At 33.2% G+C, this 16,699-nt stretch overlaps 2 protein-coding genes across 4 annotated transcripts; both read right to left on the bottom strand.

Annotated features, from left to right (window-relative positions):
* Nucleotides 1–1,765: 1,765 nt before the first annotated feature.
* LOC105133426 (uncharacterized) lies at nt 1,766–9,080 on the bottom strand. Of its 3 annotated transcripts, none has more exons than XM_011037445.1 (3): nt 8,819–9,080; nt 8,533–8,732; nt 1,766–2,087 (listed from the first exon to the last, which is right to left on the bottom strand). In XM_011037445.1, exons 2-3 carry the CDS (start codon nt 8,719–8,721, stop codon nt 2,001–2,003), a joined length of 276 nt encoding a protein of 91 aa, XP_011035747.1. In that variant the 5' UTR covers nt 8,722–8,732; nt 8,819–9,080; the 3' UTR covers nt 1,766–2,000. The 3 variants fall into 3 exon arrangements, with proteins under 3 accessions (XP_011035747.1, XP_011035737.1, XP_011035729.1); XM_011037435.1 differs by having other exon boundaries at nt 8,533–8,743; nt 8,819–9,079; XM_011037427.1 differs by having other exon boundaries at nt 8,533–9,079.
* Nucleotides 9,081–9,492: 412 nt separating this feature from the next.
* Nucleotides 9,493–12,389, bottom strand: LOC105133416 (NAD(P)-binding Rossmann-fold superfamily protein). The gene is made up of 6 exons (XM_011037416.1): nt 11,987–12,389; nt 11,724–11,883; nt 11,076–11,263; nt 10,811–10,934; nt 10,129–10,259; nt 9,493–9,851 (listed from the first exon to the last, which is right to left on the bottom strand). Exons 1-6 carry the CDS (start codon nt 12,215–12,217, stop codon nt 9,729–9,731), a joined length of 957 nt encoding a protein of 318 aa, XP_011035718.1. The 5' UTR covers nt 12,218–12,389; the 3' UTR covers nt 9,493–9,728.
* Between the last annotated feature and the right edge of the window lie 4,310 nt (nt 12,390–16,699).

Below are 16,699 nucleotides of genomic sequence, written 5' to 3'. Positions count from 1 at the left end.
ACGGGCAGGAAGGGCATGTGTTGGAATTTAAGTGACCGGGGGCCGGTAGCACGTGGGCGGATTGGATTTGAATCGGGTAGGTTTACGGCCACTTAAGCGGGCGAGTCTCCTGTCAATGCCTGCCACGTGGATTCAGATATTTTGGTTAATACTTGATTTTCGTTTTCCTTTTATATTTTTATTTTAGCTATTAAGGTATATATGTGGAACAATTTTCATGGTGCAAGACATTCCTAAAAGCAAAGAGTGCTAGGCAAACTACCATATCGGGATCAAAGTGTATTTACTAGAAATATTAAGCACCAGATTGGTTTATCTGATCATTTATGGGCTGTTCTGGAAATACAAACCCCTTTCTTTTCCTCCCCTGTAAAGAAAGTGTCCATCCTCGTTCATGCATCCACGTCTCCGACAAAGGGGGGACCAGAGATGTCTTTTTCAGAGTACGAATAAATTTTATTTGTAAATAATTTAAAATATTATTTTTTTAATCTTTTAAAATTTATTTTCAGTAATAGCACATGGTATAAAGATATTTAAAAATAAAAAATTTATTAACTTTTAAAAGTTCACTTTGTTGGAGGAATAAAATAAAGCATAAATCAGAAGATCTAGCTTGGGTGTACCTGGGTAGGTTTCGTCGTGTGGATCCCGTGTCAAAAAGTTCAATTATTTCTACCCGAGGAGGGCAAGAAGACACCACCATCATCGTTCATCGCCACTTAACGTTTTTCCGCATATTTCCTTTTTCACTCTTCTATTTCTTTTAATCATCTTTTGCGACGCAGCTGGGACTGTTTGACCGCTCAATGAGAACCCCAAGCTTGCAGTCAATTTCAGTTGCCAGGCAGCAAATTTGGATCATAGGCATCTGATTGTTTAGAGTCTCACCCAAATAGATCGCATCATTGTTCATTCTACTGTGTTATCTTTCACCTTTAATCCATCTTTTTCCTGAAATATAGTGCAAATACGTTAAAACATTGAGGAATTATAAGTCTCTGTCTTGGATGATGTTTTCTAAAAATATTTTATATTGAAAAATATATTATGATATTATATCATGTTAAAATCATAAAAAAATACTATAAAAATATTACTTTCTCAAATATTTACTAAATTCACAGCTCAAAAACTCCTTCCTCACCTGCCTAATGAATAGTCATCACAAAAAGTATTTCATACGTGTTTGGAACAAATTATTTTTTAAAGTATTTTTATAAAAGCATAAAAATAATATTTTTTTAATTTATTTTTTATATCAAAACAATTCAAAAACACAAATTCAAAATTAATTTAAAACAAAAAAATTCAAAATCTTTTAAAACAAACCAAACCAAAGCACCAAACACTCTGAAAGGCACACTTTTTTTTATCATTTTCCCAGCTGCGGCGAGGTGACTACGGTCTTTGTTCATTTGTCCTTGGTTTTCCTTCATTACGAGGAAAGGTTGTCCTCACTCATTTTCGACGTTTTATTTGTGGTCGAGGGCGACACATGGAGAAGGTCACTTTCACATGAAATAAAGAGTCCTGACCACCTTTGCATGAGATCGCTTGGAAGCCCTTCTCCACAGCCTGGGCCGCCCGTAGCTAGAAAGGTTTTCAGCTGCGATCTCGTAACTGTTACTATTTAACAAGCTTTCACACCCTACAACACAAGTCAATCAGTTTTTTCTCACCTTCTCTCGTTGCTCTGCTAATTCTTGCATTGTCAAAGTCAAGCCTTTGAAATTGAAGTTATGGTATGGCTCAGATTATAAAGAAAGGAAAAAGATAGCATCAAAATTGCAATTTCAAACATCAGTCTGAACATTTTCTTGATGGCAGAAAACAGGACAGGGCAATTTATTAACAGTATGATCAAACCCCCTCCTTAAGTTGTACGATTTAAATCTTATTCTAGTATTACCAGAACATTCTCAATTTACTGAAACCTGCAATCAAAAGATACAACAGGCGCTTTGCCATGCTGAAAGTTACAACTGAAGCTCCAAAAGTTACTGCACGTCATTGTAATCTTTAGTCCCAAAGTTCTTGCACCAGAGCTGTGATGGAATTGGGCGAACAGGATGATGTGGCCGTTGCTGCAATCAAAATATCTTCTCAGGTATTTAACAGAAACCAAATTATGATTTCAACCCCAAATATAAATTATAGACAAGTAGATGGTTGCTAACATTCTCTCTCTTCTCAGCTCCCTACTCTGCTCAGTTACTACTGGAGCATTGGACTTGTGTTAGAAAAGCTCCACACATATTTCGTAGATCATACTCATCCTTGTAACAAAAGGTGTCATTAAATTAAGTGAACACGGTATGAAACAAAGATGGAAAAACCAAAATATCCATGCACGTAAAATACATCAGCATCATGTCTATTTGATAGGAAGAGAGCTCCATAACAGTAATGTTTCAGTCTCTCGATAGAAAACAAAGAATGGTTCAACCATTCCCTGTCAGTCTATAAAACCTCTATATCAACTAGTTCCTTTCAACCTAAAAAGGGGTGAGATCAATCAAGGCTACAATCCATCAGAGGATCAATTAAAAAATCTATTCTCCCAATCTTTTTGTACCATCTCACAAGTCACAGCATTTCAGGAATGGATCAACATTCAATCAACTCATACCACCAGTCTCAGTGACCAAGTCGTTAGTCAACTTTTAAGAGTGAGGTCATGAAGACACCCCAGGGATGGAATAGTGCACTCACTAACATTAAAAAGCAAGTACATAGTTCAGAAAATAGCTCAGAAATGAAACTGGATGTGTGATGGTCAAATTAGAAACAATGAGAGAAAGCTAAAATTTGGCTGCTCAAGTAGTTAAACACCTTGGCTTTAAAACAGTCAAGTGCAAGACAAAAAGAATGACTTGCTTGAGATACAATCAAACACTCATCTCCAGCAGAATCCCAGACTCAACTAAACAGAACTTTAATCATCAAAACTTTTTTCCTTTGATATACAAGAAACTTGTGCATTCCTTCATTAGAACAATGCCCTGTGATATGATACATAAACTAGACATGGAGAAATATTATTACTTTTATTTAAAAGGTAGTGGAGATACAATTTTTAAAAATTATCTAATCTAGGTAGCACATTATGAGGATTTTTCCCTGTTTGTTCAGATCGCATCTCCTTCTTCACAAAATGATGGAGGAGATCAATCTTTTTATCTTCATTTTTAGGGGGCATTCCTCAATGGTCATGATTGTGATCAAGATAAAAGTGACAAAACCTATTAGAATTTCCCTGTGTTCATGCCACTCTTACTGCGAGGAAGGTACTGCACAAAATAATTTTCCTAAATGGCAAGAAATAATGGTAAAAGGTGTAGTTTAGGGAATGACGATCACAAATGGATCTCTTAATGCTCCTCTTGGATGTCTTGGTGAAAGATTGATGGTGTTGTTGAGATTCTGCTCTCTGAAAATAAGGGTGTCCTGGTCTGATATAACACTTGCTTCTTCTACTTGAGTATAGTTCTCTGTTGTTTATTTCATGTTACGTCTTGTCAAAAAAAATATACAAGCATTACTAGAAAAGATAGTTGTAGACTCCATTGATCAGAGCTTTGGTGATTAGAGGTTCAAGTATATCTTCCATCATTCCTTGTTAAGCATTTCTTCGTTAAATCTTTGGAGATATAATTTAGTGTTTGTCTTCTTGTTGGGTGATGGTGAAGAATGTTTTAGCTGAAAAACTAGTGTTGAAACAATAAATGAGCTTAACACAAAATCATGAAGGCCAAAGATGAAGTTCGACTCAAGATTGTGACAACATACCTCAACAAATCCATGAAATGTTGTCGGGAAAATTTTACATGTAGCGTTACTCTTTTGCGTTGCAAGCTATAGAATGCTTCTAACATTTTGTATGTGCTCTTTAGAATATATAAAGTCATCGCAATGATCCAAGTTGGCCTTTGCGAAGATAGTTTTTGGAGAGATAAGCGTGTAACACTTGGTGATTGACAAAGTGGAGAGTCTCTCACTTGGTGTGAATGGTATTCTTTCTTAGGAACTCATGCAGTTACTAATCTAGTCTCATGTTTAGGACTTTTTCGAAGGAGAGCATGCAAGCGAGACTCCAAAGAAGATTCACGGTGATAGTCACACATAAGATTATGACTCGTTAAAGAGTGCTCTTCATAATAAGAATGACTTCTTTGAAGAGTTGGGGTATGTACCTAATTTACACATAGTTTTGTCTTTTCCTTTTAGGAACTAGAATTATCTTTGTGCATCTAGTGCATGTAATGAAGCTATGTGTTGTGTCTCTTGTTGATGGAATGGAAAAGCGTGAAGTTGTTCTTGTATAACTAGAATAACATTATTATGCACTTGCACTAGGTAAGAGAGTTGGTGGAGACATGAAGAAGCTAAAATCCATAAACTAGGAAGATTAGTTATTCCAAATCATTAGTCATGGAAAGAATTTATTGTGATAGATATGAAAAGGGTTTAGTTTCCAAATCAATGATGTGGTCATGAAAAAACCTCAAACTAGATATGGGCTTTTCATGGTTACATCTACAGTTGGTGACTCATCTTGAATGTAGAATTTTATCTTCAGCCTGGGTTGTTCCTAAAAAACAAGTTCCTTGAGTGTATAGGGTACATTCTCATAAGAGGGAAGAATAATGAAAGGAAAAGAATAAAATGTAGTGAGTGAAGAGAAAATTCTTATGTGGACCTGTTCTCCTGGACTCTCTATATGTAGTATAGGACTTGTTTGTTCTTTCATATGATTATTTACACGCGGTCCTTGAACTTATTTTATGGAGAAGAAAATATTTTCCTTGAAAATTGAGTCCACAAATACTAGGTCGTGTTAGTCATTGGTGAAGACGTTGGTGACAACATTTTATTAGAAAGTCAGGGCTATTGTGCCTCACATATCATTGGTGGAGATGTTATCAGGAAATAATCATTAACTAGTTTGCACTATAAAGTAAAAGAACTATATGCATGAAACGTTTGTGGGTGGCTACTCGAAACTTGAAAAAAATGCATTAAAGCATGTTGGGACAAGATTAGGTAAACCATAGTGAGTTGAAATCAAGTCAAGGCTTGAAATGTTAAGTTTCTAGCTGTTCAAGCATAGCATTAAAGGTTTATAAAGCTAGCCATTTAGGCTAGGCCCTAAACAGCTAGGATTTCTACTAGTACGGGCAAGCCAAGACGAGTAAAAATCCAGCCGTGTGGGAAAAGCCTAGATGATTGGAATGCTGGCGGGCGCAATGCATGCATCAGCGAGTGAGTCACCGTGCCTTTAGGTAACATGTGTGGCCTACTCTAGCATCCAAAGACAGTCTTCCCATATGCCAATGAATTCGTCTTGTTGAGATTTTTTTTATGGTGATAGGAGTGTGGGTGTGATCCCATTTCTTTTTTTTCTTCTCCTCTTTCCTCCCTTGGTTTTTTTGTGTAATCTCATTTCTTCTTCTAGCCATTGAATTATTTTTGTTTATTTCATAGCTATTGAGTCTTCATGACAATTTAGGTTGATTATTCTTCATTACAATTTATTAAAAGATTGCATAGGACATCCAGAATTGTTTTGTGAATACATGAAAATACATGGTCCTTCCTAGCCATTTGGGCTAACTAATAGTTGTTTGGGTTAGGCCCAAACACCTATAATTTTTTTTAAATGGCTAGGACTATTGTATGTTTAGGCCAACTTAAAGTCGTTAGGGTTGGGCCTAAAGAAATAGAATTTTTTTTATTTCATATTGCACCATCATTTGCCTCTCAAGTCTTTCAAGCAATCATGTTTGGGAGACTATGACTAACAAAAGTGAGGAATATTTACTTTATAAACGTTACCTTTTATGCCTGCATGAGAGGCCCCATAAAAGTCCTAGTAATTTTTGTTAACATTTATGTAAGAGAGAGTTGGGGGTTTGATGAGTTTGTTTGTTCATCTCACAGCTGGGAACATTATTATTTAGAAAGTAGAGAATACATTGTGTGAAAGTAGTGTTGAAGAATTGTGCAGGGAGATATTGTATGTAAACATGTAGATTTCGATATAGATCTTGCCATAGAGATTTTCATGGGAGATGTGTTTGGAGACAGAATTCATATGGAAACATGGAGATTTCAATGAAAAAACAGAGATCTTGCTATGGAGATTTATTGTTAGAGACCTAGAGATATGTTTGGAGATTTCATAATGAAATTTTTTTATAGAAGACAAGGGAGATGATGGTGAAGCGAAAATTTTTTAAAAAAAAATCTAGCCATTGAAAATCCTAGCCTTTTGGGTGGCCCACATGGATAGGAAGGGTCATGCATTTCCAAAACAATTATGCATGTCCCATGCAACCCTCCCATTAATTATAATGAACACAATTCAATCCGAATTGTTATAAATATTAAATGGTTATGAAAGAAACAAAAACAACCCAATAGTCCGAAGAATAAATGAGATGGCATAAAAAGACAAGGGCAAAGAGAGAAGAGAGCAGGAAAAAAAAGGAATGGGATGTCAGGTTCACAGCCAAGCTCCAATGACGACATCCTAATACTACCAAAAAGATCTCAAAGAGACAAATCTATTGACACCTTAGAAGGCCATCATTGAAGGCTAGAATGGGCCACACATACTGCCTAAAGGCAACAAATGACTAACTCATTAATGCGCGCATTGCACGTGCCCACATTTCATTTATTTGGGTCAAGCCCAAACAGCTAGAAACCTGACATTTTGAGCCCCAACTCAATTCTAACTCACATTGACATGTCTATTCTCGCCTCGGCACATATTTTTATGCATTTTTTCAAGGTCCCAAAAGTCTCACACAAACTTTCCACGCACACAGTACTTTTTCTATGCACGTGGTACTTTTTCTATGCAATGCAAGCACTGCTTTTCTAGCCAATGGTTATTTTCTAGTACCATAACTTGTTAGCATCTCCACCAATAGCACACATGGCACAACAACCCTTAATTTTCAAGAAAAATGTTACCACCAATGTCTCCATCAATAACAAGCATGGCCCAACACCAGAAGACTCAATTTTCTAAGAAAATATTGTCCTTCTCCATGAAGTAAGTTCAAGGATTGGGTGAGAATACTCACGTCATGGACTCTACACATCCTTCAGGAGAGAAAAAAACAACTTTACAAAAGAATTTTCTCCTCTCTACACTTCATTTTATTTTCTCTTACGTACATTTTTTCCCCTACATTCACTAACTTAAGTATCGGAGTATCTTGTTCCTAGAAGGAACTTGTTTTTTAGAAACAAATCAGGCCATAGATATAAACCCACACTCAAGACCTGTCACAAACCAAAACGCAGCCATAGAAAGCCCATATCTAGTCTGAGTTTTTTTCACGACTACATTAATGTCATGACCACCAAAAATCAAGTAAAGAAAAAACACATTTGACTTAAGAAAGCTTAAACGGTCGTCTTTGCTATTCATGTTAGAAACAAGTGAGATGTTATCAATTGGAACCTTTATCATTTGGCAAGAAGAGCTATTGAAAGTTAGAGCAACAAAATTTTGCAACATAAGCAAAATAAATTACAGGTGCTCTAAGAGCCCTACTCACATGAAACTGGGACCCATCATTATGTGAGTGGAGCATTAATCCCAAAGCACTTGCTGGAGAGCTTACAAGGGAAATTAGCAGAAAGACAAGTTCAAAGTGAATGGGTTTTCTGAGAGCTAGGGGTGGAGAGTTGCAATGCATTGGTGGTGATGGCAGGAACCCAAAATGTTGGAAACAAGAATATAAGATTACCAATCAATATAGCTAATCCTTTTCAATATGTATAAAAGAAACTTAATGTAGTCTTCGACTGAACACAGCCGGTGCACAAAAACATAAGGAACTACAATCTCATAGACTTACACCATATGAACATATTTGAAATACCTAATCTCACAAAATTCAAGGACTCCACGTTTGTAATAAACAACCAGTAAGCCAATTATTTATACAGCTAATCATTCACTAGATACTGGACTTGTTGCTACCTTTATGATGAGTAAAAGTGTTAAAGGATCGATTAATGTAGACACCAGAGGCACCCGTCCACATACAGAAACAAAAGGAAGTAGCAATAGCAATGGGTCATATGAGTTGCATACAAAATGTATAATAACAATATCATAAAATTTAAGGAAACCTCTACTTAAAAAAAAAAAACACCAATAAAAACAACATTGCTTGCCCGGTGTCCCAATGATAGCTAATCCTTTCGCATGGAAGACCTCACTATTTGACACTAATTAAGCAGTTAATTAAACCCAGTAATAACAACCAATATTGGATATTAATTCTATCGGAATTGAGAAGATACCGAAAATCAAAAGCTTAAAACAAGTTAATTAGAGCTAAAAACGATTAACTAGACCAAACCAACATAAGTATGTCAACACCACTAATTGAATCGCCGTCTACAACACTGTTTTAAAGATCTAAGATCCAGAATTCAAACATCTAACCATTCCCACAACCAAACAGAAAGAAAATATAAAATTAATAGAATGAGAAGGGAGACCTCGAGTTCAGCGGATTTCATGGCGATGGGAATGCAGATGAGGAAGACGCCGAACATGGCGATGGCGGTGTTACGGCGCCAGTGCTTAGGTCTGCAGTATGGACCTCCACTCATGCTCCATACCTTCGCCCTAAAGTCACCGTGGGCCCCCTCAGCTCCGTGTCCATGTTCTGCTCCTCCTCCTCCCATCTTCGATCGGGCTGGTCACTCGCTAAAAAATGTATTTGAGCTATTTTTACAGTAAAAACCCTGACAAATAAATTACTGGCAAATTAGCAGAATTTACCAGCGAGATGAATAGTCAGAGAGAGAGAGTGGAAAATGAAGATGACGGGCTCTGCTTTGTTATAGTTGTTGGGATCTTTCCTTTCCAGATTCCTTCCAAGCGTGGAGTACTGTGGACGGTGGAGTTACCGGAGTTGGTGTTTGGCGTGTCGTGAGTGTGTTCGCCTTGAATTGACGTCGTTCGTGCTCTGGAGGGTATTTTTGTCTTCCCAACTCTCCGGACTCGACGAGGTGAGGCAGCAAGAAAGGGCTTTCAATAAACAAAAGGACTAATAGCATTTGGGCTCCTATGTTAGCACGCATGCCGCCTTCTATATTTGTTTGAAGTTTTCTTGTTTTTTTTTATTTTCTCAAATGAAAGCTATTTTTCTAGTGGTTTTTATTTTTTAATTTTAAAAACCACAGCTAATAACTTTTATGATTTTTTTTTTCTCTTTCACTCCACTACCAAGTACATGGGGCAAGAGAGAACGCTCTAGCTGATAAAATTAAAAGGGTCATCTTTCTCCTCAGCCTGCTTTCTACCCTGCCACATTTCATAGGCTGGTACTCTCCCAAGCCATGAAAATCTGAACTTGAAAATGACAAATTGCATAGTCCACTCCCAAGTTGCATAATTTAGTTGAAGAATCTCTGTTCTGGTATTTTATTTTATTTTTTTGGGGGGCACTGGTCAAAGAAGCAAAGAGATGGAAATTCACAATACAATTAATTATACACTACATTTTTCGTACAATTTGAGAAAATGAACAGGTTTACAACTCGAATGTCTCACAGCACGAGCAACAAAGATCCACCTTTCATGAATCCTCCAGTTTGGCAAAACAAAAGGGAAATTGATATCCATGCTATATCCTCAGCAGTAGCTTACATGAGATGATGAGATAGGGCTAAAATATATCTCCATGTATTTACGTTGAATCAAGCGTCAGTATGACACCATCTCTGAATGAGGTGGGCGATATACATAGTGTTTGAATCAGTTTTGAAATATCCATGGATATGTCAGCTGGCGATGAGACTCCACGATAAACCTGAAAAATAAGTGTTACGTATTTAAGAGCCACCACATGCACATGTGCCAAAGAGAAAGGTGCATTCTTAACCAGAAGAAGAATAAATGTATATTCCATGTATTTCTTGAGGTGACAGAACAGTGAGAAGGATAAAGGCAGAATTGAACAACATGTAAGTAAATTATCTGATGGATTGAGGAGCAATCAGATGAATACGTGATAATCAAGCGATGCCTGAACCAGGAGGACAACAGACAATCAAATGAAAACGCCTTATTAAACTTCATCTGCTTACCGAAGATGCAGATACTTGCTTGATCAAAGAGGTGTTGTATCCTCTAACATGTGCAACAGTTTCAGCCATTTGAACACGAGATACTCTGTCAGGTCCACCAACATTTAAGAGCAACTTCATCTGCTTACCCTCTAGGACAAGCACCACCAATATTATGATGATCGGGCCAGATCCGATGTCAAAGCACAGAGGCAAACAGGCAGCAGGAAAAATCAAGAAGTGAAATTCCAATAAAGAAATATCTAGTTACCAACTACAGGAGAGCTATGAATTTCAGTTACATTCCCATCACATGTTGGTACAATTGATCATACTTCAATAAGCAAAAAAAGAAGCAACTTATTTTAACACCATTTAGTTTTACATAAGAGAAAACGTGCACAAAGGAAAAGTAATGAAAGGAAAGGAAAAAAGAAAAGAAAAGAGGTTTCCAGAAAAGACAGCGTTATTAAAAAAAAATGTTGAAAAGAAGAAGCTTTGCCAAGTTAGATGATTACTTTAATGAATGTAATCTCTTTCGAGAGGTCAAAACACAGAGCATTAGACAAAATGTAACTCTTGCTTTCCCATCAAAAGTTCTTCTACGTTCTACCTAATGTGAAGAGCATTGTGTAGTTTATCAATGTTGGGCTAAAGCATGTAGTTTTTTTATATGTGAATATAGATGCATGTAACTGCATACCTATTATCCATTTGTTTATCAAAGACAGTATAATGGTCACAACATCCTTGACATACACTGGGCAGCGGAACTCGTCATGGAAGAACTCTACTTGTTCTTTTTTGGAGAGGACACCATCAATCCACTGCATCGATTAGACGTCACATATCGGTTAGACAACAGGTAACCATAGAATCCAATTCATTTTGTATCTTCGCAAGACAGAGAATGCAGAGTGATAAGAGTACAAATGTAAGGTCTACATTCTATGTGAGCAACTGAGCACCTGAATTGGAAGTGATTTTTGGACGGGAGAGATAGTTTGTGGCCCAAAGATGATACTGCTTCTCAATATTGCATGGTTTGTCCATGTCTTAGAAATAAACTGCTCTGCTGCCACTTTTGATTTACCATACACATTAACAGGAACAGTTTCGTCTTCTTCCTTGTAGAATGATTTCACCCCTTCATAAACTGATTGTAAAAGACAATAATAAAAGGATCAATGGATCAAACCAAAGACGCATTCCAATTGGGCTTCACAATGGAAAAAGCATTGATCCGGCACAAATCAATATGCATTGGGATGATGGAAATATAACAACTTAAAGTAACGATCCCAACAGCAACACAATACTAACTGCTCGCATTTAGATCCATGTGATGTTAGAAGGACTGGAAAGTTAATAAACAACATCTTATTCATTTTGAAATTCCTCTGAAGGGTTCATCATTTGTATTCTACAAATATTGTAAGAAAACAAAAACCCATCTAGTATTGAAGATTTGATATTATGCTTCGCTTTTCCAATTCTCTAACTTTATTGACCTGATAGAAACCTACTCAATGAATGTTGCCAACATAACAAAACCTTAAACATTAAGCACTCCAGATAGAAAAATTTTCAAAAAAAAAGGATCAAGTTCAATTAACCTTGATCAGTTGATAAATGGATAAGTAGAGTATCTCTCTCCTCGAAGCTCGACAACCAGTTTACAAGAGAGCAAGGTACATTTATAGACATAGCAGCATCAGGGTCCTCCTCACAAACACGAGGCACAGACAGTGCAGCACAGTTCACCACAACATGAGGCTGACAGACATTTCAAAAAAAAAAAACTTCACGGATCCTTGAAATTAACGAACAAACTGGAAGAGAACTGAAGAATTTAAATTTTTCTAGGGGGGGTTTGTACCTGGCCGAATTTGGAGGCGATGGAATGGAACCCGTCACCCGTAATTAAATCAACATGGAAAGCAAGAGAGTGAGGGATGGCGTCAAGCAAGGGTTCAAGAAGATTTGAATTGGAGTGGTAAGTGAAAGCGAGATCGTAAGGGGCGCTGTCTTTGATTCGTGAAAGGGATAGTAATACGTGTTGGCCTAAGTAGCCTGTCCCTCCTACCACTAACACTCTCTTCGTCTCCATCGCAAATGCTGTAAGCGGAGTTTCCTGGCGGTGGAGGTGGTGAGTGGGTGAGCGGGTCGGGTGTGTTGGTTCTGCTTATTTTTTTGGATCAGATGAGGTACGGGGACGAAGGTTCGCCTGTCAGTTTTCATTTTTTTTCCATAGTTTTCGATGCAAATACTCTTGAATTTTAAGAACCATCGCATGTATTGAGAAGTTCTTGTTCATAAATATCAAATATACTTTCTTACTTAAAAAAAAAATCAACATAATATAATTAAAAAATATATATACTTTGTGTCAAAAAAAATTATTATTCTTGATATCATAATTTATATAATATGATATGAAATATATGCCAATACTAATGTGTAAATTCATATTTAACTTTGATTAAAAATAGATTAAAACCTTATATAATATAAAATATTGAAACTTTATTTTGATTATTAAAACTCTAAAAAAAATCATATTAACAAAGATGGGTTATTAAAATCTCAAAAATAATAAAAATTTATCAAGAAAAAAATCGTAGTTCTAGCGTTATCTCTTACTGAGATGGGTTATTGAATTCACGTTATTTCTTTTTGCCGTTGCCATTGATGTTAGAAGTAGAGTCCTTTAGATAAGACAATTCATAAATATTTTGTTCATGCCCTGATTTTTAATTTTTCCACATGGCATGTATATTTAAATTTTAAAAATAATAAAATTACATCAGAATTCAATAAGTTATTAAATTAGATTTTTATATGTATATGCATAGTACATCCTTGGTTATTTTCTCAATGCTATCCTAATTTTATTGTACTATTTTTATGAAAGATTTATAAAAATAAAATATCTATTTTTAATACTCTTTTTATCATTACTCGCCTGGGATAAAAGATTTATACTATTTTTATTTTTTATAGATAGCATATGTATTTAAAACTTAAAAATAATAAAAGTGTATCAATATTCAATAAATTATTAAATTATATGTATTTTTTATGGTAGATCCTTGGTTGTTTTTAATGCTATTTTTGACTTCTTTGGAATAAAAGATTTATATTTTTTGACAAACTCTGATAATATTGAAAAAAATTCCTTGGTCAGAGGGTAAAATAAATGTTCTATTTATTTCCATATTTTTTGCTCTCATCTCATATATATAATATATTTTTTTTTTATAAAACTAAAAAGTAAAACTACAGTGCAGATATAATTATGTTAAAATTTGTGGAGCCTTGGATAAATTTATATTCACATTTGTACCTTATGTGTTTGTATTGTATACAAATGACTTTATTCAGATTTTATATTCACATCTGTGAAATACACGTGCAGCACACGTGGCAAGCATACCAGTGCTGCCAAGTTAAGCGAGATCAAAGGTGGTCGGTGGATTACATATTACTTGGCGTACTACATATGTTATTGGAATATTTCATGGATTAATTTATCACTATATCGGTGCTAAAAAATAGTATTATAAAATAATTGTTATGAAAATATATCCAGCACGGCAATACTTTAGAATTACCCCTCACTCCGTACGCTGATCACTTTAATCAAGGTACATGCAGTTGTTAACAACTAAGTTTTACTAGTTTATTGGGCGCGCTTCCTCGCGATCGGATCAATCTTTCTAGATGTAAAAAGAAATATGTCGAAAGTGTAGATAGTTTTTTTTAATAATATTATTAAACTTGTTTGGTTAAATTAATTTAAAAAAAAATTATTTTAGTTATTTATCTAACTTAAATTTTTAATCAAACTATATATAAGCTGACTCTATTTAAATTAATTGATTTTATAAATTTATGTATAACTTAAATGATCAATGAAAATATAATTTAATTTTAAAAAATTTCAAAGTGATGATTTGAAAAAAAGTATTGAGATAGCGATATGTTAGATTAATTTTAATCCCTCCTGCAACTTAGATCGTGAATTCTATTTCGCTTAATAAAATTGTTTATAAACTATTTTTTTATTTGAACAATAAAATTGTATACTCCTGAAATTGACACCGGTCCTATATATATATTTGAGATGGAGGCAACATCGTAAAAAATAAACATTATATATTGTGTCCTGACTAATAAAATATCAAATATTAAAATAAAAAAATAACAAAAAATAAAGGATCAAGAACAAAAAAAAAATACATATTCAATTAATAAGTAAATTCATCAAATTTGTAAATTGAGTAATCTAAGTTAGCATGTCAAAAACATGATTTAAATTACAAACTTACTGAAATAATAATTTGTCTTTTAAAAACTATTTTTTATTTGATTATATAATAGTATAAATAGCCGCTCATAAAATAGAACATTAACCCAATATGAATATATTTTTTAAAGATTTTTATAAAAAATAAAATAAAACTGGTTGTTTAAACTAAATTCTTAATTAACTCAATATCTATGATTAAAAAAAAAAGTTGACATCACCATTCTCATGAGTTAAAAAAAAAAGACACCCTACTAGATTTGTAGTCCGAAACAACTTAAACTGCATTCACTTTGATCTTGTAAAAAGGCACGATGAAAATAAATAAATTATAAAACTGAATTCTCGATTACTTTAATATTAAAAAAAAAAAATTAATACACTGTGGATTATTATTGTGATCTACAATGCAACAATAGTTGAACATAAATTCTTCCACACCCTGTGGCTTGTATGTCAATAAAAAGGATTTCTCTACATGTTTTCACATAAAAAAAATAAACAGTTAATGTATACATGTAATAAAATAAATCAACAATTATATATGTTAATAAATAAATAAAAAGAGTTATAAATGATAACTAAAAATAAAAATGAAAAAATAATATACATATATGGATTAAGACATTTCACCTCGCAAGATAAAATATTTACTCGATTGTATTTTCTAAATTTTTTTATTAAATAATTTTTTTTAATCAGACAACAATTAAAATAAATATACACATTAAATTCACTGAGTAAAATAAAAATTAAAAAAATATACAATGCAAAGTGAAACATATTAAAAATAATATATGGCAATAATTTATTTATTTTTGAAAAATATAAAGTTTACATGTTAAGAAAAAACTATAGACAGGTAAAAAAAAAATGCCTTCAAAAAAATTAAATACATAAAAAATAACAAAAAAATCATCATTTAAAAAAAGCTTCATAAAAAAAATATTATTAATTTAAATACAAATAAAAAAGCATATTAATATAAAAAAAATATTAAAAAGAAAGAAGCAAAAGGTCCAGCATAACTAGTCTGACAAATCAGGCTACCACATATATGTTTTTTTTTGTTACTCATACTATTTTTTCAATTAAAAAAATAAATAAAACGTCATGTGATTTTTTTCATGTTCAGGTTGTCATGGTAATTGACAAATCAAGACTTAAGATTTTACAATCCGAATAGATATTTTTAATTTATTATTGATTACAAAACACATAAAAAAACACTATAGAAATCATGGTAAATTTATTTATAGCCTCAAAAAACTATATAAGAAACTTAAACCCAACCTGAAATACATATAAAAAATTATGAGTTTATATTTTTTTTTTCCACAAAATTTAAAGGTATAAAAATACTTACTATGAATTTCTATATATTTGTTTTATAAACTTTAAAGGTACAAAACATCCATTATGAATTCCCATTAACAAATCTAACATTTTGACATGAATATTAACAGTTTTAGTGATTTAAATCGGTGTTAATGACATTTTACTTTTTTCATTGTTGAAATCTAATAACCTTTAATTTTTATTTTTTAAATTAAAAACTAAAAAAATAACAAAAATAAATTTTTATATTAAAATATAATTAAAAAAAATATTGAGGTACTGAGCATGTATAATTTTCAAAGTATGAAGACTAAATTAATTTTTTTGTATATACTTTTAAATCATTAGCTATTTATGGAGCATTTTCTACTCTGATCCCTTGCCTTACAATTTTATTCCCAGTTAATAAATTTGATTTAATTGTTATTGAATTTAACCAAAAAAATAATGGATTGAAAAAAAATGGAGAATCAAATTAAAAAAATAAAAAATAAAAAAAATAAATTCACAGTAAAATATACAGGTATACAATATTAGCTCGGCAATACTCGCATGCATTTTAATTTTAATTATATTGAAAACGACCAAGTTTTATGCAATTTTTAAAAATAAAATAGCATGTAAAAATAAAAGTGAAAATCACTATACATGCACATTGAATTTAATTAGCAAGAAAAAGCGATGAATACTCGCGAAACATTGGAAAAATTTCCAAATTGTTACCCTTTGTTGTAACCCAATTTTGGATTAACTAAAATTTTTTAGGAATGTTATTTTATCTTATTATTCATGACAAAAAAAATATAATAGATAAAAAAAAGAAAAAAAAAGAGTTTAAAATATATTTTCTTGAGTCAACCGTCATTTTCTGTCAAAACCGAGTCCACCAGGTCAATACGGGTTAAACGATGTCGACCGGGATGAAAAATAAGTTTCAGGACGTTT

Source organism: Populus euphratica, unplaced genomic scaffold (assembly GCF_000495115.2).
Source record: "Populus euphratica unplaced genomic scaffold, PopEup_1.0 scaffold2.1, whole genome shotgun sequence".
Taxonomy (NCBI): Eukaryota; Viridiplantae; Streptophyta; class Magnoliopsida; order Malpighiales; family Salicaceae; genus Populus; species Populus euphratica.
The sequence above is the reverse complement of the archived record's forward strand: the minus strand, read 5'-3'. Positions and strand labels throughout refer to the sequence as shown.

Bases quoted from the DNA above. Each gene is read 5' to 3' on its own strand.
- LOC105133426 (XM_011037445.1), bottom strand. From the start codon at position 8,721: ATGGGAGGAGGAGGAGCAGAACATGGACACGGAGCTGAGGGGGCCCAC. The intron at 2,088-8,532 runs GTCTCCCTTCTC...TTTTGATTGCAG, and splicing joins TGAAATCCGCTGAACTCGAG to CAACGGCCACATCATCCTGT.
- LOC105133416 (XM_011037416.1), bottom strand. From the start codon at position 12,217: ATGGAGACGAAGAGAGTGTTAGTGGTAGGAGGGACAGGCTACTTAGGC. The intron at 10,935-11,075 runs GTGCTCAGTTGC...TAATCGATGCAG, and splicing joins AAAAATCACTTCCAATTCAG to TGGATTGATGGTGTCCTCTC. The intron at 9,852-10,128 runs GTAAGCAGATGA...CTTATTTTTCAG, and splicing joins AGCAAGTATCTGCATCTTCG to GTTTATCGTGGAGTCTCATC.